At 44.0% G+C, this 25,003-nt stretch overlaps 1 protein-coding gene across 1 annotated transcript; it reads left to right on the forward strand.

Annotated features, from left to right (window-relative positions):
- Positions 1-1,148: 1,148 nt before the first annotated feature.
- On the forward strand, positions 1,149-22,749 carry ATP6AP2 (ATPase H+ transporting accessory protein 2). Its single transcript, XM_059157466.1, has 9 exons — positions 1,149-1,326; positions 8,289-8,419; positions 10,251-10,382; positions 15,906-16,001; positions 16,183-16,320; positions 17,183-17,236; positions 18,487-18,636; positions 19,390-19,509; positions 21,700-22,749. The coding sequence occupies exons 1-9, from the start codon at positions 1,287-1,289 to the stop codon at positions 21,892-21,894; spliced, it is 1,056 nt and encodes a 351-aa protein (XP_059013449.1). The 5' UTR covers positions 1,149-1,286; the 3' UTR covers positions 21,895-22,749.
- Positions 22,750-25,003: the final 2,254 nt, after the last annotated feature.

The raw sequence follows: 25,003 nt of genomic DNA on the forward strand, positions 1-25,003 counted from the left end.
CCTGTGAGTCTTCTTTTGCATATGAAAATCCTTTATGGAATTTCCCATCTCTTCACCTCCCCCAACTTCATAGTATGTAATCAGTTGCTCCTCACAATCCCAGGGCAGCTGCTCTTTCTCCCGACAGGTCCTGTTTGGTGCTTCAATAAAACCACCTTTTTTGCACCAAAGAGGTCTCACGAATTCTTTCTTGGCCCACGGTTCCGGACCCCAGCAATGCTAGTCCAAAAACACATGATGAGCACTGGTTATTATATGTAAGTGATGAATCACTGAATCCTATTTCCAGAAACCAATGTTGCACTGTATGTTAACTAAAATTTAAATTTAAGAAAATATGTTATAGGCAAAAAAACCCTTGAAAGTCGGAAGAGAAGATCCTCGTCTAAATAGGAGGTCTAGTCCTCACCTATCACTGAGCAAATGGATGAAGGAAGTAATTAATGTTCTTGTTCTGTCACTCCTGGTGGATAGGAAAGTCTTAGGAGATAGGGTTACCAGATTTAGCAAATCCAGATATAAGACGCCCAGTCACATGTGAATTTCAGATGAACCACGAATACTTCTTAAGTATAAGCATGCCCCATGAAATATTCACGACATATTTATACTAAAAAGCATTCGTGGTTCATCTGAAATTCAAATTTACCTAGGCGTCTTGTATTTTATCTGGCACTCCTGCTTGGAGAGCAGGTCCTCCCGGAGGCGCCAGGCTTCTACCCAGCAGGTGCTCAGCATCTGTGCAATTGTTAGAACAAAATCCAAACCAACCCCGCAGCTTCCACAGCTGCACCCGTAGCGGGGCGGAGCCAAGTCACCGGGAAAGGCAGACACCCCGGTTGGAGACCATCACTGGAGATTGGCCAAGGGATCCGCAATTGGGCGGCAGCCCCACCCCGTGGGCCGTTGAGATCCATCCAAGGGCTCCGTCATCCCCCACATCCCCGACCCTCGGCCCTACGATCCACCTCGTGACTGGTGGTCACAGGCCGGGGGGCGGAGCTGCCCGGCTCCCCGATCGCTGCCTGCCATTGGCAGGGCCTTGCATCTATCACGTTAGGCTCCGCCCATAAGGCAGGCGTTCCTCAGCCTGCGCCTCTCGCGCAGGCCGCGACGTAGCTGGCGATTGGTGGAGAAGGCGGCAGCGTCCCAGCGGAGGCGACGACGGGGCGGTCTCAAGGAATTGGGACGAGGCGGAGCGCGTCACTCACTATCGTTGCGGTGGTCGCTTGCCTTCTGCCGGCCCGGTCCGTGCCGCCCTTTGCTGTTGTGGCCACCGCGGGACCATGGCTGCGCTCGTGGTGCTCCTGTCCTTGTTGGCGGCGGGTGAGGACCGGGGCGGCCGGGGGGCGTTAGGAGTGGCCGGGAGCCTCGGGGGGTCGGGGGCGGCCGCAGGTGGGCAGCAGCGGGGCGGGTGCCGCAGTGCGGGCAACCGGCGGCGGCCTCGCCCCAGCCGCCTCCCTCTGGGCCTTCTCGTCGGACCGACCTGTGGCGGCGAGGCCTGGCGAGCTGCCAGGGCGGGGCCGGGCTCAACCCTCCGCTTCTTCCAGGAAGGCGCGGCCGCGGGTCCCGCCGCCTGTGTCTTCCGGATTCGGAGGCGCGGGGATGCATTTCCCAATTAACTGTGGAACCGCAGCCGTCTGCGAGGAAGGGAAAGTCGACTTCTGAGCTGCCATCAGATGCTGCGTTTTCTTGCATTTTTCTGGTGTTTTCCTTTCTAGCGGTTGTCATCGGTAATTGGCGAAGTCTTCTCCTTTACGTGTTTCAGAATACAAAAGTTGGAGGTGTGGTAATTGTTTTTGTAGGATTCTTTCTAAAGGCCAATTCAGAGTACCTCTGAGTAGTTTTTTAGGGTTCTCCATTTTAAGCATTTGGAAACTAAGATGTGAGTCACGTTCTGAAAGCCCTATGTCAAGTAAATGGTAGCTTTCTGAGTGGAACCTAGGTTCCCTCGTGTTCAGCAAGTCCGCTAGTATTTGGCCTCTTACTATGTATCATTTGAGTCATTTAATTTTACAGTAGTCCTTAGAAGAGGACATCATCCTCGATTTACAGGGTAGTCAAGCTTAAATAAATTACCCGACAACACGCAGGTAGTAAGCAGCAAAGATGGAATTGAACCCGGATCAGCTGGCCCCAGAGCATGGGTCTTTCCATCATTATGTGTATTGTGGCACAGGTGATGGAAATGCTCCTGATTGGGGATGATGAGGGCCTGGACTGGGGGCTCCAACGGTGGCGAACAAGAGGCCAAGTTGAGAACTTGGAGAAATGCGGCTCTGCCTGTTTAAAACCTATAGCTTAAAAATCTGTGTGAGGTGTTGGGATGACCCGACCCACTTTTAGAATTGTGGTTTAATTCTGCATGAGGTTAGGCCACTGACGGTCTTGAAATCTGCAGGTCCGCTCCATTCCTGGAGATGTGCTCAGGATTGTGTGTCGATGATAATTATACTTACTTTCATATCCCTAAGGTTTTAGGGATGTTTTGTTCCTTTGGTTTCTGCTTCTGGCTCCCGAATGGTTATCCTGATCTATCTAGTAAGTTATTTTGAGGGATGTTTTTCTTTTGTTTTAAATTCAGTTTTCGAAATTTAAAAATCTTAACTTCCATAGTGTGATTTAATTGAATATCTGTTGAAATGCCATCTTTTAATGTTGACTGATACTATTTTGATTCGGTGAGGTTTCAGGGTTTTTTAGTTTGTTTTGGTCTGAGGCAAAGTATTTGCTTCTGTACACCGTTTGAGCATGCTTTCTTAACTAGAATAGTCTAGTTCATACAGACTAAGAATCTGGTCTTGTCAGTTTCTGTATTCCTTGGTCTTGTCACCTGAGGTTAAATTACTGTTTTCCACAATGACTAAATGTGATTTAGTGGAAAACATCTCTAAGAGATTGGACTTCTCTATTTGAGGAAGTAAATAAGTCCTTTAAAATGGTGTTAACTAAACCCGAGAGAGACTAGAGGAAGGGAACTAGGGTTATGAATACCTCGTCATGAGGAGTATTTGAAAAACAGATGCTTGTCCTGGAGAGGAAAGGCCAAGGGCAAACACGTGGAACTTGAAGGAGTGTAATGTGGAAGAGGGATTTGATGTTATCAGTGGTGCCCCAGAGGTCAAGAGTAGGACCTATTTATTTTTTCACTTATTGATTCCATCCACTGTTCATTGATCACAGCATAGCATGGTGGGAGTTCCCAAAGGGAAGGATACTTACCCCCTAGCCCGGGATGGGGAGATGGAGGGAACTCCCCCCCCCCCACCCCTCGGGCGGGGTATCCTCCCTGGGCAAATATGTGAAATAGGTAGTTGGCGGGGGTGGGGCGCAGTTTAGACAGAAAGGCCTGTGTGAGAGCAAAAGAGCCAATAGTTTGGTGGTGCTGGAATGTACAAGGGTTAAGTTGCGGAGCCACCAGAAGTAAGGTTGGTGAGGTTCCTTGGGTGTTATGTTTAGGGTTTTGTCTCAGCAGCTCTGGGCTGCGAGTGAAGGTAGTTAAGCTGATGGGTGAATGAACACGCTTGTGTTTTGAAAAAGTGCTGGAAAGGCTGGCTCAGAGTGGTGTGACAGGTCATAAGGCGGCCAGTTCTGGCAAGTCCGGTAAGGGCCTGGGAGTGTGCACTGGACCTGGAGGGGAAAGTTTTTGAGATAAGAAGAAAAAAAAAATCAGTGGAATTCAGTGATTGGCTGTGGTGCTGAGGAATGATTTAAAGATGGCCAGTGGGAGCAGCTGCCTGGAAGGTGCTGTCATCCTTCCGGATAGAGAATACAAAGGGAGTGTATGGAAGGAGGGTCAGTTCAGTTTGGAACTTAATGAGTTTGAAGGACTCATGGAACTTAGAAGGAAATGCTTTTTTAAAAAGGGGGGTTGGGGTGGAATGCATAGCAGGCTGTTGGGTACGTAGGTCTAAGGCAGAAGAGCAATCTGGGCTGTCAGTTAAAGTCTGGGAGCCATCAGTGTTTTTGGCGTTTGTTGCCTGAGTCATAGATAGGCTCAGCCAGGGAAAGGGATTTAAGGATAGGAAAGCAGCAAGTTTCAAGAATGGAGCCTTTAGATCTTAAAAGTGGAGTATGCTAGGTGATCTCTTGGGATTCCAGAAGAAGATACTAGAACTTTATAGCTTTTCTTATCTCCTTTTTTTTTTTTTTTTTAATAGTAACGATCAGATATTTTTGAAAGATTTTATTTATTTATTTAACAGAGACAGATCATAAGTAGGCAGAGAGGCAGTCTCCCTGCTAAGCAGAGAGGCTGATGCGGGGCTCAATCCCAGGACCCTGAGACCCGGGACCCTGAGATCGAGCCAAAGGCAGAGACAACCACTGAGCCACCCAGGCTCTATCCTGATCAGATATTTTGTAGAATGTCCGTCAATTTGGGTTTGTCTCAGCGGCGCCTGGGTGGCTCAGTTGGTTGAGCGGCTGCTTTCGGCTCAGGTCATGATCCCAGACTTCCAGGGTGGAGTCCCGCATCGGGCTCCCAGCTCCTTGGGGAGTCTGCTTCTCCCTCTGACCTTCTCCTCTCTCATGTTCTCTCTCACTCATTCTCTCTCAAATAAGTAAATCTTTTTTAAAAAATTTGGGTTTGTCTCATGTTTTCTTCTGATTAAATTGGGAAAATTATTACACAAGTATCTCATCCTTTTTTAAAATTTTGTTTTTGTGTGCTTTGAAATATATTATGAATGTACAGTCTATTCTACAAGAGTGTCCTTTATAAATAAATATATCTATGTTGGGACTGCTTTCATATTTTGTACTGAAAGAGTTGAAATCGAAAAAGTTTGGCCATCTGTTTTAAAATGAAAGGGAAAGAAACAAGGGGAAACTGCTAGAGGGACTGGGGTGGGGAGGCGGGGTATGGCCCAGCTTCGTGAAGGTCAAGCCAGGAGACTTTTAAGGAGGGAGTTGCCCAGGATCAGGTGCTGTGAGAAGTTTTAAATAAATTAAGGGCTGAAATTGTCTTTTGGATTTGGTGAGGCGTTTCGGTGGTACAGGGGAGTCCAGAGCTGTGGGTTAGGTGGTAATGTGAGATGAAGAAGTAGAGAAGCAAAGAGGCATTGGCTGCTTTTCCAGGATCCTTCCTCTGAAGGGAGGCTGAGGCTGGTAGGACCAGAGGAGCTCGGTTTTGTGATTGTCGTTTAGAAAGGGAGCAACCAAAGTGAATTTTTTTTTTTTTTTAGAATTTTGTTTATTTGACACAGTGAGCGGGAACACAAGCAGGGGGAGTTGGAGAAGGAGAAGCAGGCTTCCCACTGAGTGGGGAGCCCGATGTGGGGTTCGATCCCAGGACCCTGGGATCATGACCTGAGAGCTGAAGGCAGACACCTAACGACTGAACCACCCAGGTCTCCCTCCCTTCCCAAAGTGTATTTTTATGCTGAAAGAGCCAGTTGAAAGTGGGAAGTTTGTAGTAGGAGGCGTGGCTTCATTCAGGAACTCAGCAACTATTTTTTTTTTTTTTTAAAGATTTTATTTATTTATTTGTCAGAGAGAGAGTGAATGAGAGCGAGCACAGGCAGACAGAGTGGAAGGAAGAGTCAGAGGGAGAAGCAGGCTCCCTGCGGAGCAAGGAGCCCGATGTGGGACTCGATCCCAGGACGCTGGGATCATGACCTGAGCCGAAGGCAGCCGCTTAACCAACTGAGCCACCCAGGCGTCCCTCAGCAACTATTTTTTGAGCACTGTGTGTCAGGCACTGTTTTCAGCTCCTGGGGGATATTGTGTGAACAAGACAAATAGAAATCTCTGCCCTCGTGGAGCTTTTGTCCTACGGGCCAGCTTTTTATGCCTGCAGCCACATAGCGCCCTAACTCCTGACCCTTGTCCTCCCAGAATAGCGGCCTGTGATAAACACTGAATGACTAAGTGGTGAGTGAATGAAGGTCCCTGAGAAGGCTGAATGCGGGGATCATGTTAGACTGGAGGAGGGACGTCCCTGCCAGCCTCTGGAGGGAGAGAAGATAAGGCCAGACGCTGGTGCAGATAAATTTGTGGTTGGTGGGGAGGGGAAGCAGGCAGTGGGTGGGATTCCTCTGCTCTCTTTCCAAGCTGGAGGTGAGGTTATTTGGTAAGACTGAGGCAGGGGTGATAAAATAAGTTGCAAGAAGTTGGGAAGCTCCTTTCAGTTGAGTACCACAAGGGCCTTTTGGGGGAATTGGAAAGTTGGGACAGTGGAGATGACTGCTGGCCGACATTGGGTTTGTAAGTTGAGGCAGCATTCCCCTTGACTGGTATATTCTAGTAGAGAATGGGAGACTTCCTGTTGGATCTCCAGGAGAAACCTGGATTAAGCAGCAGTTTCTCAGTCTAGGAGGCCTCACCTATAAGTTTTTCTAAAAGCCCAGGGTTCCCGAAGGATTGTGCAGACACAGAAGTGGGGAGTCTACCTACGGTGTTGGGGCAGAGTAATTTAGCAGAGCTTTCTTTGCTAGGTTTGAGCAAATAGGGCAAACAAGACTATCTCCAGATCCAGTGTGGTTCTTTAAATTCGTGTATGGGACTTGGAAAGGGTAGGTCTCTTGCTGCCTCATTTTCCTTAGCATTGGCAGTGAGCATCGCTGTCGTGAACCAGGATGTCTGTCAGTTACCGACAACCATTCCGCGCTGCTCTTCTTTTTGGCCTGCCTTCGGCTAGAACATTTTGGAAATTCCTGCTCTGGCAGCTGTGCAGAACTGAAACTTCTAACTCTTCATGTTGTATCAGCACCATCCTGAGGCCTTTTATTTACTGTCAATACCGCAACACCAAAACATTTATTGTTGCTTCTGACTTTATTCCCATACCCTGTAAGTGGTGCTTTCCTTAGGTCAAGAGAATAACCGTGATGCTTTACTGAAGTCTGATTTTCCCATGCTACGTAAGCATGGGCCAAGATTTGTTTTGGACTTGGAGCTGATCTTTTCATAGAAATCTGAAAGTTTCCGTAAGTTTTCTTTGTGCAAGCTGGACATCATTGGGTTAACATAGAATGGCTAAAGAGGCCAGATACCTCATCTTTGGGGGGGTTTATGAAACAGGCCCTTTATTCTCATCCTTGGTCTGTTTATCTCAGGCTCCTTACCCTAAGACTTGTTGGCTTTATTATTACAGAAATCCTGTTCTCAGCCTCTTGATAGACGCGTTGGAAATACTGTTTCTTACACTTGGCTTCTAAAAACTCTGCACTGTTTCTGTTCTGACTAGTAACATGACCAGTCCCCCTCCGACCCTCTGCCTTTGACTGTCCTCATTTCATTAGGTTTGCTTATGGGATATGAAGAAAAATCTCTATCCTAAGATTTGGTGACTTGCTCGAGTTTTAGAGTGAAATACTAGGAATTTTATGAATTTGCATTTTGAAGACAGGGTGGATGGCAGAAATAATTTAGAGATTTCAAGTTTCTTTTTAGTCTGTGCCAGGGGTTTGTTTGCTTTTATTTAAAAGATTGTATTTATTTATTTGCAAGAGGGAGAGAACAGGGGGCAGGGGGGAGAGAAAAAAAGCAGACTCCCTGCTGAGCAGAGAGCCTGGCACAGGGCTCCATCCCAGGACACTGGGATCATGACCTGAGCCAAAGACAGATGCCTGCCTAACTTACTGAGTCACCAAGGCGCCCCTATTTATTTATTTATCTATCTATCTATCTATTTATTTTAAAAGATTTTATTTATTTATTTGACAGATAGATCACAGGTAGGCAGAGAGGCAGCGCGGGGGCAGGGATGGGGAGGGTGGGGCAGGGAGCAGGCTCCCCGCTGAGCAGAGAGCCCAATGAGGGGCTTGATCCCAGGACCCTGAGATCATGACCTGAGCCGAAGGCAGAGGCTCTAACCCACCCAGGCACCCCCTATTTATTTTTTAAAGTTTTATTTATTTACTTAATCTCTGTATCCAACATGGGCCTCAACTCTACAACCTCAAGATCAGCAGTTACATGCCCTTCCGCCTGCGCCACCCAGGCGCCCCTCGTTTGCTTTTTAAATTCTGGAGAAATGCCATTGATTTCTAATTCTTGCCAATTTGCCGATTGCCCCTGTTTTAAGAGACACCTGTAGGACGGCATTTTGATTATTGGGAGAATCCTGTTTCATCAGTGTGCCTCTGCAGAATGTATGTACTTTGGTTCTGTAGAGCAATATTTGAAAAAGAATTTGTTGATGTTTGGGATTCAGCATTTTGTCCAGTAATACGTAGTATCTTAAGTCGGTGGAGAATGGGTAAACATGTTTTATATTTAATAATTTTCTACATGGGTGCAAAAGATGTATGATGTTGATCATTTATTAATCTGTTTTCTTCCAGGTGTTTTGGGGAACGAGTTTAGTATATTAAGATCACCTGGGTCTGTTGTTTTCCGAGATGGAAATTGGCCTATACCAGGAGAACGAATCCCAGATGTGGCTGCATTGTCCATGGGCTTCTCTGTTAAAGAAGTATGTGTATTCTTTTTTTAAAGATTTTATTTATTTATTTGCTAGAGAGAGATCACAAGTAGGCAGAGAAGCAGGCAGAAAGAGAGGGGGAAGCAGGCTCCCTGCTGAGCAGAGAGCCCGATGTGGGGCTCCATCCCAGGACCCTGAGATCATGACCTGAGCCGAAGGCAGAGGTTTAACCCACTGAGCCACCCAGGCGCCCAGAAGTTATGTGTATTTTTAAAAAGATATTGGGAGCTACTTCTGAAAGTATTTTTGTTGATTTTTCTGCTAACAGCCCAAGAAAGCAAGAAGGAGACATAGGTATATTTGGTACAGATTACAAAAGCAAAACTCATTTGTAGTTGAAGAGATTTGGAGACGTGCTACAAGCTTGGCTTATGAAACCAAACCATCATCAATCATTAACCATGTAATTATTCATAGTGTTGATGTTCTTCATATATGAGAATTTATCTGCCCCATTAATAGGATGTACAATTTTACTTTTTTTTCAGTACACAATAGATGTATGTCTCAGTTTGGGTTGCTGTTAGAAAATCCCATAGCCTGGATGGCTTATAAATGATAGAAATTCATTTCTCACAGTTTTGAGGGTGAGAAGTCTAAGATCAGGGTGCCAGCCCGTCGGATTCTTAGTGAGGGCCCTCTTCCAGTTTGCAGACTGCTGACTTCTTTTCGTGTCCTCACATGGTGGGGAGAAGTTGAGAACTCTCTGGGCTCCTTTTTTTAAGGCACTAAGCCCACTGTGAGGCTAATAACCTCCCTAAGGCCCGCTGCTAATACTGTCACATTGGGGAATAACTTTCAACGTGACTTTTGGGGGGGGAACACGTTCAGTCTATTGCAGTGTATTATACATGGTAAAACGTATCTGCATCCTGCTTGAGTCTAAGAATTTAGTGCGATCAGTAGCTGTGGGAGTAAAGCCATAAGCCGTTGAGTACCTGGCTGCTTTCGAGACTTGGTGGAGGGGGTGTAGAGCCTGGGGGAACGAGAGGTCTGCGGCTGAGGGCATGGAGACGGATGCAGTCTGCTCTGTCTTGCTGTCTTCCCACTTCTCTCTTCCCACTTCGGAACTTCAGTGCATTTGCTGTGGTTTCTAGATACCACCAGTCAGCCAAAGGATCTTTCCTCCTGGGTCCTGAGTGCCCTTGAAGCCAGAAGCAGCAGTGCGAGGGAGCTGCCTCTACCGGGCCTGGGTCTGGAGCCCCTGAGTGCCCTGTAGGGCCGTGGCTGGTTGCTTACATTTAAGGATGAAGTTTGTACCTCCTTCACAGACTTAAATTTGATTACGAATGGCTGTCAAAGTAACCCTGAGAAATAATTATTAGTAAATTAATGTGAGCTACTTTCAGCAGGAATTTGTTGTATGACAAGCTTAGTCTGAAGGGAAGACTTTTAATGGCAGTTCTACTGCGTCCTTATGAAAGAGAAAAGCCAGGCTGTCCTTAAGGGCAAGTGACTGTGTGGGGGGAGAAGACACCCATGGTTCTGTGAAGAAGAGCTTATAATCTGGGATTTGAAAAGGACCTGCATTTTGTTTACTTGTCCACTTTCTTCCACAAAAAGTTTGAGAGGACTTGCTAGTAGACTTTGTTGTAGATCTGTGGAAGTTTGAGAACATGAAGGTCGAAATCCCTGTTCTGGTTTGGAGATGGCAACTGCTGCCTTAAATGAAACGTTTGCCGCCCCCGTCTCTCCCCCCCCCCCCCCGCCCCCCGCCACGCCTTGAATTTTCATTGCCAGGGTCATCCAGGAGCCCCTTGACTCTGCTCAGTGGTTCCTGGAGTGGATAATTAAGCGCCATCTCCTGCTTTCCAATGTTTAGGACCTTTCTTGGCCAGGACTTGCAGTGGGAAACCTGTTCCATCGTCCTCGGGCTACGGTGATGGTGATGGTGAAGGGAGTCGACAAGCTTGCTCTGCCCCCGGGCCGTGTCATTTCGTACCCTTTGGAGAATGTGAGTATTAGAAAAAATTAAAGGCATGCATTTTTAATCTTGTCAGCTGTCGTTTTGAATTGTGTTATAAACACCCTTCTCTTGTCTACATTTTCTTGTCCATTATCTTGTCACCTTCCCATCCGAATTTTACTTGCGATTTTGTGTAAGTAGGAGACTGGAGGCTCTTTTGCTCGTTCACTTACTCCTTCACTGGCTTTTCAGGCGGTAGGGCAGGCCGAGCTGTTGTGAGAGGCCCTCTGTCCACTGCCAGCGCAGAGAAGTCATCAACTGAGACCTCACATAGCTGAACTTTTGAGCAAGGCAGGGATACACAGAGCTGCCAGATAGGAAAGGAAAGCTCAGGAGCCACAGTGGTGAACCAGACCTCCAAGTTTCTTGCGGAAAGCCGGAGGCTATAAAATGTGTTGTTCTCAGGATGAGGGCTGGTAAAACCCCAGCTGCCCTGGGATTGCCACGGAAGAGCTGGCTGGCTTCTCTTGGCGGGAGGACCCCAAGTGTCCCCTAAGGGAATTCGGAACTCCAGACTCAAAGCTGTGCAGGGCTGTGTGCTCCCAGCTCACACGATCCACCCCGTTGGGATGCCTCCACCACTCAGGGCTGCTTTGGTTTTTTTAAAAAAAAAAAAAAGAAGAAGAAGAAGAAACGTAATTTATAGAGCATTTGTGAGGAAAAAAATGCCATGAGTGAGTCCTTAGGTGCAAAAACCAAATTCGTCCCCTTAGAACTACAGGTAATAGACCAGTTCCCAGGAGATGAGAAAACCCACATGTTAATGATCATGGAGGAGTTCAAGAAAGGGACAGAAACCGTGAGGCAGTTTGAAGACCTTGATATGTGGTGCATTCATTAATATTCACATCTAAATATTTCATAATTTATCTGGTGATTTCTTTAACCCATGAGTTATTTAGAAGTGTTTAATGTGTGGGTTCTTTTCAAATAACTTTAAATTTTTCAGCTTCTAATCTCATGGCATTGTAAGACTAGTCTGTATGATGATTTGGGGGGATTTTTCAGACTTTCTGTGGTCTAATACAAATAATTTCTAAGCACATATGACATAGTTACAAAGGTCCATGTACATAGTTGCAAAGGGCCATAAGGCAAATCGCAACAAATAATGGGTAATTAGTATCAAATAAACAAACCACCCTCTGTGACCACAGTGCAGTTAAATCTGAAAACGAAACCTTAAAAATGTACTTGGAAGGGTAGGGAGGATGGAGTAAATAGTTGCCGGGTATGAAGAGGTACAAACTTCCAGTTACAAACAAGTCACGGGCATGTAAAGTTACAGCTTGGGGAATACACTCTGTAAGACTGCAGTCACTTTGGTGACAGATGGTAACCAGACCTGCCGTGGCAGTCATCTCATAATGTGTATAAATGTCAGATCACGGTGTTGTGCTCCTGCAAACTAATATAATATTGCATGTCAACTATACTTCAGTAAATAAGAAGTAAATAAAAATGTATTTGGAAATGGTAAAAGCAAAATAGATGGTTCCTCAGATTTAAAGCGCACTGGAAATCTTAAAAGCTATCAGAAAAAAGACATTGTCTTTTCAAAGGAATGAGTAGAAAGCAGATTTCTCATTGCCATTAGGGACTAGAGGAGCAAGAACTAAAAAGCAGTGATTGTCGAGTATAAGGGCAGGCCGAGAATACAGTTTACATTGTCATCATAGTGAAATGATATGGATCCAATGAAAATTATGACTCTTAGGAAGGTGAAGACCTAGAAACGGAGTGCACTTATGGGGGTGGGGGGCTGTGGTTGGTGACGTGGGAAAGCTAAATCCTCATTTTCTTTACTCAGCAGTAAATAGATTTCTCAAATGGAAAAATCAAGATGTAGTATTAAAAACACATTTAGAGATGGTGGCAAAAGGAAAAGGAAACAAAGGATTTCTCATGTATGTATGTATGTAACAGAGACAGTGAGCAGAAACATAAGCTAGGGGAGACAAGAGGGAGAAGCAGGCTTCCTTCCAGCTGAGCAGGGAGCCTGATGTTTGATCCCAGGACCCTGGGATCATGAGCTGAGCCGAAGGCAGACGCTTAACTACTGAGCCACCCAGGTGCCCCGAAACAAAGGATTTGAAAGTGGGGGCCTTGGGAATGGGAAATGGGGAGGCAAGCGTTTTTCTTTAAACTTATTTTTCAGGGAAAGTCTCATAGAACTATTTGTGTCTTTTTTTTTTTTTTTTTTTTTTTTTTTTAGATTTTTATTTATTTATTTGACAGATCACAAGTAGGTAGAGAGGCAGGCAGAGAGAGGTGGGAAGCAGGCTTCCCGCTGAGCAGAGAGCCTGATGTGGGGCTCAATCCCAGGACCCTGGAGCTGAAGGCAGAGGCTTTAACCCACTGAGCCACCCAGGCGCCCCTGTTCGTGTCTTTAAACTGTATCATCTTTTTTCCTATGTAACTCTTGGAAACATTTCTGATTTATTTTAAAGAGCATGTGAGCTGAGGGGAAGGATAGAGGCAGAGGGAAAGAGGGAGAAGTGGACTCTCCACGGAGTGTGGAACCCTGTGCCACCCCCCACTCCCCAGAGCTTGTTCTCTAGAACCCAAGATCATGACCTGAGCTGAAATCAAGAGTTTGATGCTTAACCAACTGAGCTACCCAGGTGCCCCTCTCTTGAAAAAAAATTAAAAAAAAAAAAATCAGCAGGAAAAGTTAGTTGGAATAGATGGACTCCCAGATAATTCATGAGTTGAAGAGAAAAATCACAGTGGAAGTTTTGAAATTATTTGAAACTGAGTATCAGTGAATATACCGTATGTTTAAAAATGGTGGGGTGGGGACGCCTGGGTGGCTCAGTTGGTTGGACGACTGCCTTCGGCTCAGGTCATGGTCCCGGAATCCCGGGATCGAGTCCCACATCGGGCTCCCAGCTCCACGGGGAGTCTGCTTCGCTCTCTGACCTTCTCCTCGCTCATGCTCTCTCTCACTGTCTCTCTCTCAAATAAATAAAATCTTAAAAAAAAAAAAATGGTGGGGTGCTGCTAAAGTGGTAAGGAAGGAAAAATTGATAACTTAAATGCACATGTTAGACAGTTCAAAAGTTTGGAAATTAATGAGCTGAAGAAACCAGAAGAATTTTAGAATAAATGTAAGAAAGGAGACCATAAAAATCCAAAGGCAGTTTTAAAAAAGAATTTAATGTTAGTAATATTAAGAAGGCAATTTCTGTGAAAATTATTGTTGAAGATCCCTTTAAAATAAATGTATACAAATCCAAAATGCTATTAAGATTTTTAATTTGCATGCAGTCCAGAACTCAGCATTTTTAACACACTAGCCTTATTTTACCTGAGTGGAAGCTGTGAAGAGAGCTCATGTTGTTGCTTGACCCTGACTGACTGCTAATACTTCTCTTGACAGTGGGTGGTGAATGAAATACAAGACTCAGAGGGCAAAATCCACAAAATCTAAAATAAACCAGAGTGTCTTAATTCTCCGTAATGAAGCTTCTGTTTGATTAGCGCCTTTCATTAGAATTTCAAGTTCTATAGATACAGAAATTTCATTCTCTCCAGGACAAACACACACATCCTTGTACTACAGTGGAAGAAAACAGGAGCTTTAAGCGGCTGAGCTTTTTCCTTTTTGAGCTTCATGGTCTGTATTATTTTTTCTTTTCCTTCACAGTTTGGCTTTCCTCTGACTCAGCAGCTTCTCCAGGCTGATTGCTAAGGATATGTTACCTTTAATCTTCAACTTTCCTGATACAAGTGCTATTTTCCCTAGGTGAAAGGCGGGAGAGTGTCCCAGTGCTCGTGTTCCTCCGAAGCTTGTGTGGCGGCTGGAGGAGAGGGCCCTGTGACCGAGCGCTTTCGCAAATGGGACTTCCCCCTTCCGCAGTTACTCCACAACTTATTTTAAGAGAATTCTGTGAAGAGTTAATATACATCTTGATTAAGAAGAAAGTGGTTTTATTTCACAATATCATGAACTAGATGAGATCCCAGCATCAAAATTAAATTTATCAAAGATTAATCATACTTATTTCTGCTTGTACCATGTTAGCATTAATTTGCTACTTATAATTATTAACCTTTCAGTAGTAAAGGGAATTAAGGATGCCTGGGTGGCTCAGTTAAGTGTCTGCCTTTGGCTCAGGTCATGATCTTGGGGTCTTGGGTTCGAGTCTCACATCAGGGCTCCCTACTGAGTGGGGAATCTGTGTGCTGCTCTCCCTGCTTGTGCTCTCTGACAAATAAAATCTTTAAAAAAAAAAAAATCACTAAAAATTTCCATTAAAACACTATCATACTGCTTGGTTTACTACAGTAATACTGAGAATAACAATTTTTTGAAGGGAAGAGTGACCATAACTTCTTCTAAAAAATGGGTAAAAACTAATCTATGCGGATGGAAGTCAGAATTTTTGGTTACCCTGGGGGGTGGAGAGCATGGCTGGGGGAGCCTTTTAGAGTGCTGATAATGTTGTCTTGATCTGGTTAGGCTTTATGAAGGTATCCATTTGGAAATAACTCCTCTAGCTGTTAGCTCAGGATTTATGCACTATGCTGTATGTATATTATACTTTAATAAAAAATTCAAGAAAAAAGTAGATTTTACTACAATTGGTTATTCCAATTTGATATCATGTGGTCCCAAGATAGAGGCTTCAAAATTCTTGTGACATGCTTTATCTGAGTCTTCAGTCTATCTGGAGATAAACCCTTAAGTCCAACATTTTCTAAATTCTGAAATGAAAAATGAGGTCTAGTATTCTTTCAGTGAAATTTAATTCTTTAAATTCTTCAGACCTCCTCTTACAAGTTAATACTTTATTTTTTATTTTTATTTTTTAAAGATTTTATTTTATTTGTCAGCACAAGCAGGCAGAGGGAAAAGCAGGCTCCCCACTGAGCAAGGAGCCCGATGTGGGACCAACCGACTGAGCCACCGAGGCATCCCACAAGTCAATACTTTATTATAGAATATACATTCCGGGTGCTTGGATGGCTCAGTGGGTTAAGCCTCTGCCTTTGGCTCAGGTCATGATCCCAGGGTCCTGGGATCGAGCCCCGCATCGGGCTCTCTGCTCAGCAGGGAGCCTGCTTTCCCCCTCCCCCTCTGCCTGCCTCCTCTGCCTACTTGTGATCTCTCCCTCTCTGTCAAATAAGTAAATAAAAAATCTTTTTAAAAATTATTTAAAAAATTAAAAATAGAATATACATTCATTGTGACACAATATCAAAATGGAATGAATTGCTTAAAGTACATGAACTGCCACTAAAAAATTATGTCTTGTGCAAGAGTGTTGTGTCCTTCATGTTGGAAAGTTCTTTCCCATCTAGACATACAGGAAATAGACTTGTGGCCCACTGAGGGGCTGTTTTATACGTGCCCTCAAAAGGGCTGTGTTTGGAAATGATTTGGGTCTTCTGAATTTCCATAAGTGGTGGGGGTTCTTGTTTTCTTTTAAGGTTCTTTTGTTTTTGAGTGGTTTTTCTTACCCCTCGGGTTCCAACGATAATTGAGGTCTTACTCTTAAATTTCAGGCAGTTCCTTTCAGTCTTGACAGCGTTGCAAATTCCATTCACTCCCTATTTTCTGAAGAAACTCCTGTAGTTTTGCAGTTGGCTCCCAGTGAGGAGGTAAGTGATGCAGTTTTTACTTCAGGTGCTTTAAAAAAATGTTTTCCCTAATGAAAACATTAAAACTATTTGTATGAAAAATTACATATACTCTCTGTAGTGTATGTACTTTTAAAAATATATATTCTGTATATTGGAATTCTTCTGCAGACTGTAACAAAATTTTGGATTCTCCTTGCAGAGAGTGTATATGGTGGGGAAGGCGAACTCGGTCTTTGAAGATCTCTCCGTCACATTACGACAGCTCCGAAATCGCCTGTTCCAAGAAAACTCGGTTCTCAATTCACTTCCGCTCAATTCTCTGAGCAGGAACAGTGAAGTAAGACGCGCCGGCATTGAATCGAATACGTGAATATCGTTACTGATTCTCCATCTTATGCTCCCTCATTTTAAAGCAGATGTGGAATTTTAGGAAATGACAAGTTTGGCAAGTTTACTGTGCTGGAGTAGATTGTTCAGTATAATTTTTAAATGAATCTCATGAACAAATAGACCTTTTTTTGGTGACTTGAATAAATAGTATTTTGTTTTTGTGCAGAGGTTGCCACCAGGTAAGGCAGACAGGCCAGGAGTCACACAAACTACTGACTGGCGGAGCTGTGTCGGTCTGGTCACGTAGAGACCGTTACTCACTGCCATCTCTAATGCGTTGCCTCCTCTTTCTGGCTCATTCTCAGCAGTCTAGTGGAGGGAGGCACTCTTACTTTCGACTCCTGTCAGTTTCCCGCTGTGTTCACCACATGGCATGCCACCTTTGTGGCAGCCTCTTCTCTTGACCTACCATGGACGACCAGCACTGCCATCTTGTCTTCTCCGATACGGAACATGTTCAAGGAATATGAGCAGAGCGGGCCGCTGGCAGGGCCTCACCACAGTGTCCGAGTACTTGGATGCCCTGAGGGAAAACCACTTGAGAGTTTGGGTGTTTTATCATACCATTATCAAAGATCTAGCTGTTGAGTGCTAGTCACTGTGCTGGGAATGACATTTTTTATTAGGAAATGTTTTTATGTGCGTTTGCGATTGAGATGAACTTACCAAATAGAGGACAGTTGTTGCATAAAATCACTTACTGTGCTTGACATTTGTAATATCCTGCCCTGTGCCTTGCTTGATAAATGGCAAATACAGATTTTGGATGCAGATTTAAAATAGTGCTTATTTCTTTCGGCCCTCTAAAGGTTGACCTGCTCTTTCTTTCTGAATTGCAAGTGCTCCATGATATTTCAAGTTTGGTAAGTTGGCTCCTCTAGTATTTCATTTCAAGTTTGGTAAGTTGGCTCCTCTAGTATTTCATTTCCCGAGAATCCTGATAGACCAGTTGAAGTTTGTGCCCTAGATTTACAGTACCACGGAAGTTGAGAAATTAGTGGTGATGGGAATTCTGAACTCCTCTCTTGTTACAGTGGGATTATTTTGCATTTTTCCTTCCAGGAGAGACCGTAAGTATATGTATGTCCTCAAGGGCACAGGCCTCAGAGGCCTCCCTCTCCAGAGACCTGACTTGGCTAGGTTGATTTCTTGAAAGACATTAAGACTTATTCCTGTTTCTGTATCTTTGGGTCTAGAATAGAAATAACAGTTTGGGCTAATAATGTTGTCAACCAAGTCAGGAAGGAAAAAAACAAACCTGCAGTGTATTTTGTACGTGTGAGTGATTTTTAAAAAAAAACCTCCTCCTGTGACTAAAATAAAGCATACCTGTATGCCATCTTCTGAAGGTGTTGGCCAAAGTATTCAGCAGGTTGGTGTGGGGGGGTCTGGAGGTCTTTTGCTGGGGGCCAGCCAAGTGCTCTAGGAGGGCACGCGGGAGGTATCTGCTCCCTGAGCACTGGGTGGCTCATGTTCTCCTGGGATCCAACTGGTCCAGTCAGCTGTTCTTTCATACTGATGCCCGAATCTGAGGGTGTTTTGTTTGTTTGTTTAAGCTAGATGTAGTCCCAGTGTGAGGCTCGAACTCCTGACCCGAAGATGAAGGGTCGCATGCTCTACCCACTCAGCCAGTCAGGAGCCCCACATATCAGAGTTTTTTGGCTTAAGGTGTTTTTTGTTTGTTTGTTTGTTTGTTTGTTTTTTAGAGCTTTTATTAAATATTCAGAGAGTCATACTTGCTCTTATCAGAAACTCCCATTTCAACTGATTCTGCTTGCCACCATTTTAGGCTATTTGTATCTTAAGGCACACTGCTATGGTTCCCTTCAGCCCAGTTTGTGTATTTATTTATTTATTTATTTTTAAAGATTTCATTTATTAGAGACTGCGAGAGAGGGAACACAAGTGGGGGAGTGGGAAAGGGAGAAGCAGGCTTCCTGCCGTGCAGGGAGCCTGATGTGGGGCTCAATCCCGGGGTTCTGGGATCGTGACCTGAGCAGAAGACTGAGCCCTGCTCCCCCCCCGCCCCCCGTTCAGCCTAGCTGAGTTCAATACAAACTCAAGGTGGCTGTGTCTGACATCACTTTATCAATTTCCTTTTGTTCATTCTCAGTTGTCTCGACATAAGCATCTAGCCAAGGATCATTCTCCTGATTTATATTCACTGGAGCTGGCAGGTTTGGATGAAATTGGGAAGCATTATGGGGAAGATTCTGAACAGTTCAGAGATGCTTCCAAGATCCTTGTTGATGCTCTGCAAAAGGTAAATCATTGATGGGGTGGGAGAGGTTAGAATATGAGCATTTCACTAAGTGCTTCTTCATGGAAGTCTGAAGTCTCCCCTTTGGAGGACCTCTAATTTTAGTGACGAAGCTTGGAGTGGGTCAGTGGTGTGCGCTGGGATGTCTCTAATGCTGGCAGAGATGGCAGAGGAAAGGGTCAATAACTCCAGCATAATACTTTTCTAATTGTGAAAAATACATAAAATTTACCATTTTTAAGTGTACAGTTTTGTAGCATTAAGTACATTTACATTGTGCAACTGTCATCACCATCCATTGCCAGAATTTTTTTCTCTTTCCTACCCAAAACTCTGTCCCCATCAACCCTATGAAATCATGGGAGGAAAACCCTGAGCACAGAACCAGACATTGAGTAGACATGTGGTAACTGCGGGTTTGTCTCTGGCCTTGGAGTTGCTCTCCTGCAGCTCTTCAGTGAGGTAAATTCTATAGGTGTTTGTGATGAACCAGCGAGCACTTGGGAAAAATTTCATTTCCCTTTCCTACTTCCCTTCCCCCAATTTATATGCCAACAACTTGTCTCAATTTTATTTTGAGCATTTGAATATATGTTGAAGAGGAACACTTATCTGAGTATTTTGACAGTCAAACCTTTAAGACCACATATTTCCTTAGCCAGTAGGGGAGTGTATACTCTCGTGGGTACGCAGAGCTTCCACATTATTTCATGAAGTGCCTGTTCGCAGTTCATAGTAATGTCAGTAAGTCTTCAGTTTGCAGATGACATGTACAACCTTTATGGCGGGAATGCAGTGGTGGAATTAGTGACTGTCAGATCATTTGACACCTCTCTTGTCAGGAAGACAAGGACTATTCTTGAGGCAAAACAAGCGGTGAGTACATTTTTATACTGTTCTAAAACTAAAATTTAAAAACCCACTAAATCCTCAGTCACCTGTGGGCGACATGGATGAACAGTAAATCTGGGAAACAATTTCAGTGAAAAGCTAGATTGCTTATCCACATAGGCATGTGTATTTTGACAGAGAGGCTCAGGTTGTTTGTAATCAGATGATACAAGAATCTGAGTTGGGGGTAAGTCTGTCAGAGCCAGTAAGATCATTCAAACATTGCTCTTACGAGAAGACCTGAGAAGTGAATGTGGGGGAGTGCGATGTAGGATTCCGCACCTGGAGTCCGCTTTTCCTGCAAGTGTGTTGTCTGTGTGGACCAGTCTCTCATTTTCCAGGATCTGCTGTGCATACACCTAAGGATTTGATTTACGTCTGCAAGTTTTTGGCCTGGCTCTTGCTTTGATTGGAAGCATTTAGAGGGTCCTAGGCCAGGGCACCAGGCATAGCAAAGCGTGTGTGTACTCTGCATGTAAACCAGAGCAGCTCTGGGGACGCTCCAGAACATTTGTGGCCAGGAACCTTACTTATCATTGGTCTCAGAGATTGGAGCCAATAGCTACAGTCATTGATAGACACTCCCCTTTTATTTATTTATGAGCCCATTTACTGATCTCAGTGTGGGACTTAATCTAGATGTGCCTGGTTAGAGATGGTTTTATTCTAATGGGCGTGGGAGGACCTGTATTTAAGACCATATGGCAGGCTAGACGATCCTGAAAATTTTCCCAGTACAGAGCATCTAGAAATACTGACAAAATGTAAAGAGCATTTGAGAGCACAGTAAGACAGACATTCTTAGGGAGCAAATAAAGAAGAGGAACTTGAAGTGAATTAACATTTTATGTGTAATCTGAAAATTGCGGTGTCGTATTTGTTCATTCTACTAGACTAAAGCACTTGGAGACGAGAGGCTGGTGCCCAGCATCCCTGGGAAGACCATTCTGCCCCTCAGCTCTGTGTGGGCGGTCTCCCCAGCCCCCCGCAGGAAATGAGGCGCTCAGCTTGAGTGTCCGCATAGGGTGACGGGGACGTCCTGCAGCTAGATGGTGGTGACGGCTGGGCAGCTCTGGGAACATACTAAGGTGCGGGGAGTTGTACAAAGGGAGAAAGAACCTGATTGCCCCCCAAAAGAAAGTGGTCTTCAGGAGTGAAATCTTTCTGCATTTGTCTCCTAAGCTCCCCACACAGGTGACTGCCCACCCTCTTTCTCCCACTGAAATCACTCTCACCAGTCTGAGGGAAAGAGTCCAGCATGCCAGTTGCTGGGTTTTGAGGCTCCATTGTCTTCTGTGTCCCTTTAGGACAAACCTGACCCTGTCACTCACTCCTGCACGTTTCCTCCCTGCAGCTAGGCTCAGGGCCAGGTTGCCCATGCCTTACTTGCGTCTAGCCACATCTGCTGTTTTCCTCCTCGCTTTTGTTCCTCAGCCAGAGTGAAAGAAGTCTCCTGAACAACTAAAGGCTAGCAAAGGCTAGTGCCTTTGCTCAGCAGTAGATAGACTCCACCTCGGCCCCAGCAGGAGGAAGACGGGTTTGAATGAGCCATTTGTGTTCCTCTTTAAAATTAAAATGGAGCATACTTAAGTGTATAACATGTGGGGAAGGGAATACGATACCTGTTCCTCTGAGCCTCCCAGTGCTACCCCTGTGCCCCCACGCCAGTAATTGCTGTCCCGAGTTGTGAATCCTGCCCTTGATTTCTTTACATTTTGACCATGGAACGGATTTCATCCTTGAACACTGTTGTTTGGTTTTACGGGCACTTGAATCCTGCTTGCTCGTCTTCTGTGTTGTTTGCTGGCGGTCTCATTTCAGAGGCACACAGGCTCCCGTTGTGTGGACCTGCCACATTTTCCGTGCTATTAATGGAGGTGGCTGTGCGTGGCTCTGGGTACACACACAAGGTTTCCCTAAGGAATGGACTTGCTGGATCACAGGATACACACACTTTGACCATACTGGTGTCGCCACATTTTCTCAAGCAGTTGGACTGGCTTATACTTCACTGACCATGCACTTCCCCTTTCCAGGAAGGCTCCCCTTCTTGGCTTCTCCTGGTACAAGCATGTCTTAATGCCACCTAGGAATAAATGTTTGATAAACGAATCAGAGCTACCAAATGGGGATAATTTCCGATCTTAAAATTCTTCCCTCTTTTCTTCGTTGTAGAAGAGCCCATCGAGCCCCTATAACCTTGCATATAAGTATAACCTTGAATATGCGGTGGTTTTCAACATGGTACTTTGGATAATGATTGCCTTGGCCTTGGCTGTGATTATCACCTCTTATAATATCTGGAACATGGATCCTGGATATGACAGCATTATTTATAGGATGACAAACCAGAAGATTCGAATGGATTGAACTTTCCTCAAGCCAGACTTAGAAAAGGGGTTTGGAAATTGGCTGTTTTATTAAATCTTTAAGTGTAGTTTAAAAGTAGATGGTATACTTCAAATTTATATATATAAAAAAAAAATTTGCTCTCCGTGTGCCTGTGATGTTCTTTTAGAGTGAATTATAGTATTGATGTGAATTGATTTGTGTGCTATAGAGTCCATAATATGCTCAAATATAACCATTTAATACAATTTCATTCCATTTAACATTGGAAATGTGCACTGAAATAAATGTAAAACATTTAGAATAGCTTGCATTATTTATGTTGGGGAAAATGCACTGAACTTATTAGACAAACTTAGGAGTGCTTAATTAACTTCCTTACACAGGCTACGTGAAAATGACATTTGGGCTGTTCTGTACCATGAACCATTTTAAATGTCTTAATCTGATGTAAATATTTCTGAAACAAGACAGAAGGTTGTTAACTTCAAGTAGCCCTAAACTGTGGGAGTACTTCCCCAGTGACTCAGATTGAGAACTGCACCTGACAGACAGGGTGGCTGTGTTTTAACCTCTTCTGCAAGTTTGGTGATCCACATCGTGGGGTGGATATTAAAAATACTTTGATCTAAAAATAAACCAGCTTTGTGGAGTTAGAGATATCTGTAATTATATACCCCAAAACCAATTTTGGGGGGACATCTTGGAGCTTGACTATAAAAAATGTATTTTAGTAACTTTGTGTAAGTTACTATTAATGGCTTGTGGTACGTCATTCTCTAGAATATTAAGTGGAAGTAAATGCTCTCTACTTTTCATGTGGAAGTGGACCAATGTCTATAAAGAGTGACAAATAAAGTTAATAATGATTCCAAATTTGTGTTATTTCAATACTAAATCTATTTTAATTTATAAAATCCTAACGGGTTTTATTTAATCAGAATTGGCTGTTACACAAACGGTTTCATGTTTGTTTGGGTTTTTTTACATTTGTTTATTCTCACTGCCTCCTGGGATTCAGTATCAAGACAAGGAAGACATTTTAATTACCATCTTGTTATTGAATTTATACAGAATATGTGAATTCACATTAGACTTTAGGTAGGGAAAGCTTAAATTTCCCTATAGTATTTAAAAGATGAGTAAGTAATTGGTCAAAATAAGGGACTATCTAAGATAAAGGCTTAAAGATTATAATTTTAAAGACTTACTAGAATTTTAAATTTCATGATTATGTAGCAAAATCAGTCTGAGGGTTGCGCTGCCCTGCCTCTGGGAGCCCTGCTTGGGTTTAGTATGAGCCATTTCTGTGCCTCTTTGGAAAAATCACCAAATCCTTCCTAAATAACACTGAAGCTAGCAGGTTTGAAAAGATGGGCATCAAGCTAGTTGAGTCTTTACCACTTAATGCACGATGCCTTTAAGAGTGACAGTATTAAGGCTCCATAGGGGAAGGTTTTTCTTTTTTGTCTCTCATCTAACACAAATGGTCAAGCCAGTAAGCACCTTCACCCAGAAGAGAGACACTGTTCAAAATCACTTATTCTCTACCGCTACTGCCTGGCAGGTTTATGGGGGTGAGGGTGTTTTTAGCTGCCTGGCCCCTCAACAGGGCCTATATTTGGGAAGCCAGGAATCCATAAGGCTCCAGAGTAGTTGCAAATCCATGTTTCTTTTACAAGTTTCTTATATAAACACTTCCATAGAAGGTTGTGGTTACATATGAGGTAAACCAGTGACTTTGTAATTTAAAACTGATGAGACTGTTCTGGGGAGAAAAGAATTACATGACAGCACTATCCTTAGAGGGTAAATGGCATCAGCACCCTTCTATCTGTTAGGCAGAAAGCAATTAATTAAAACAAATGTTCTGCCAAGATTATTACACCTGTTGCTGATGATTTGCTCTTAAGTCTAATTTGTTCAGGAACATAAATCACAGTGTCGAGATTTGTGTGAGAGGCAGGAAAGCTAGACTCGTGACAGGCTGTTCTACCGACAAGCTGAAAAAACCCAATCCCTTTATATCTAATTGGTAGACTATTCCTGGTTTATAAAAATCTGAGATTCTGCATGTGTTAAGTACTGCTTAGGCCCTAATTCGATTAGGAATGATACAGAATTGACTTATACTCTTTGGCTATGCCTGTTTTGAAGGAATGGGTCATCTGAACACATTTTCACTGGTACCAAATAATGTGGAAGCCATGAACTCTTTTTTTTTTTTTATGAACTCACACTTCTTAATGGATGTTCAACAGGTTTTTTTTAAAGATTTTATTCATTTATTTGACAGAGACCACAAGTAGGTGGCGGGGCGGGGGGAAGCATGCTCCCCGCTGAGCAGAGAGCCTGATACATGCCTCAGTGCCAGGACCCTGGGATCATGACCTGAGCCAAAGGCACAGGCTTGAACCCACTGAGCCACTCAGGTGCCCCTGTTCAACAATTTCTAAGGGACACAGGAACTGGGATCAGTGGCCAGGCCTACTGGGTCCTGCAGTGGCATCAAGCCTCCTAACCTTGGGCTTAGGCAGTTTCTTTTTTTTTTTTTTTTTTTTTTAAGATTTAAGAAATACAAGCCATGGTCCTTGTTCTTTTTTTTATTTATTTTTTTTTTTTTATTTTAAAGATTTTATTTATTTATTTGACCGAGAAAGAGATCACAAGCAGGAGGAGAAGCAGGCAGAGGGAGAGGGAGAAGCTGGCTCCCTGCCGAGCAGAGAGCCTGATAACATGCCTCAATGCCAGAACCCTGGGATCATGACCCGAGCCGAAGGCAGAGGCTTAACCCACTGAGCCACCCAGGTGCCCCAGGCAGTTTCTTTGTAGCCTTTTTGTGACAGACTACGGAATGGTTTCTTGGAACAACAGTTGCTGGAGAAGGCCATTAGTAAGACGCACTAGGTTTAAAATGCCTCAAGAGTCCTACAGATGAATTCAGTTCACCATGTCACCATTTAATAGCTGAACAGTTTTGGGCAAATCCCTCACTCTGAATCAGTTTTATTTTTTAAGATATTTATTTGAGGAGCGCCTGGGTGGCTCAGTGGACTAAAGCCTCTGCCTTCGGCTCAGGTCATGATCTCAAGGTCCTGGGATCGAGCCCCACATCAGGATCTCTGCTCAG

This window comes from Mustela lutreola, chromosome X (genome assembly GCF_030435805.1).
Source record: "Mustela lutreola isolate mMusLut2 chromosome X, mMusLut2.pri, whole genome shotgun sequence".
In the NCBI taxonomy this organism is placed as follows: domain Eukaryota; kingdom Metazoa; phylum Chordata; class Mammalia; order Carnivora; family Mustelidae; genus Mustela; species Mustela lutreola.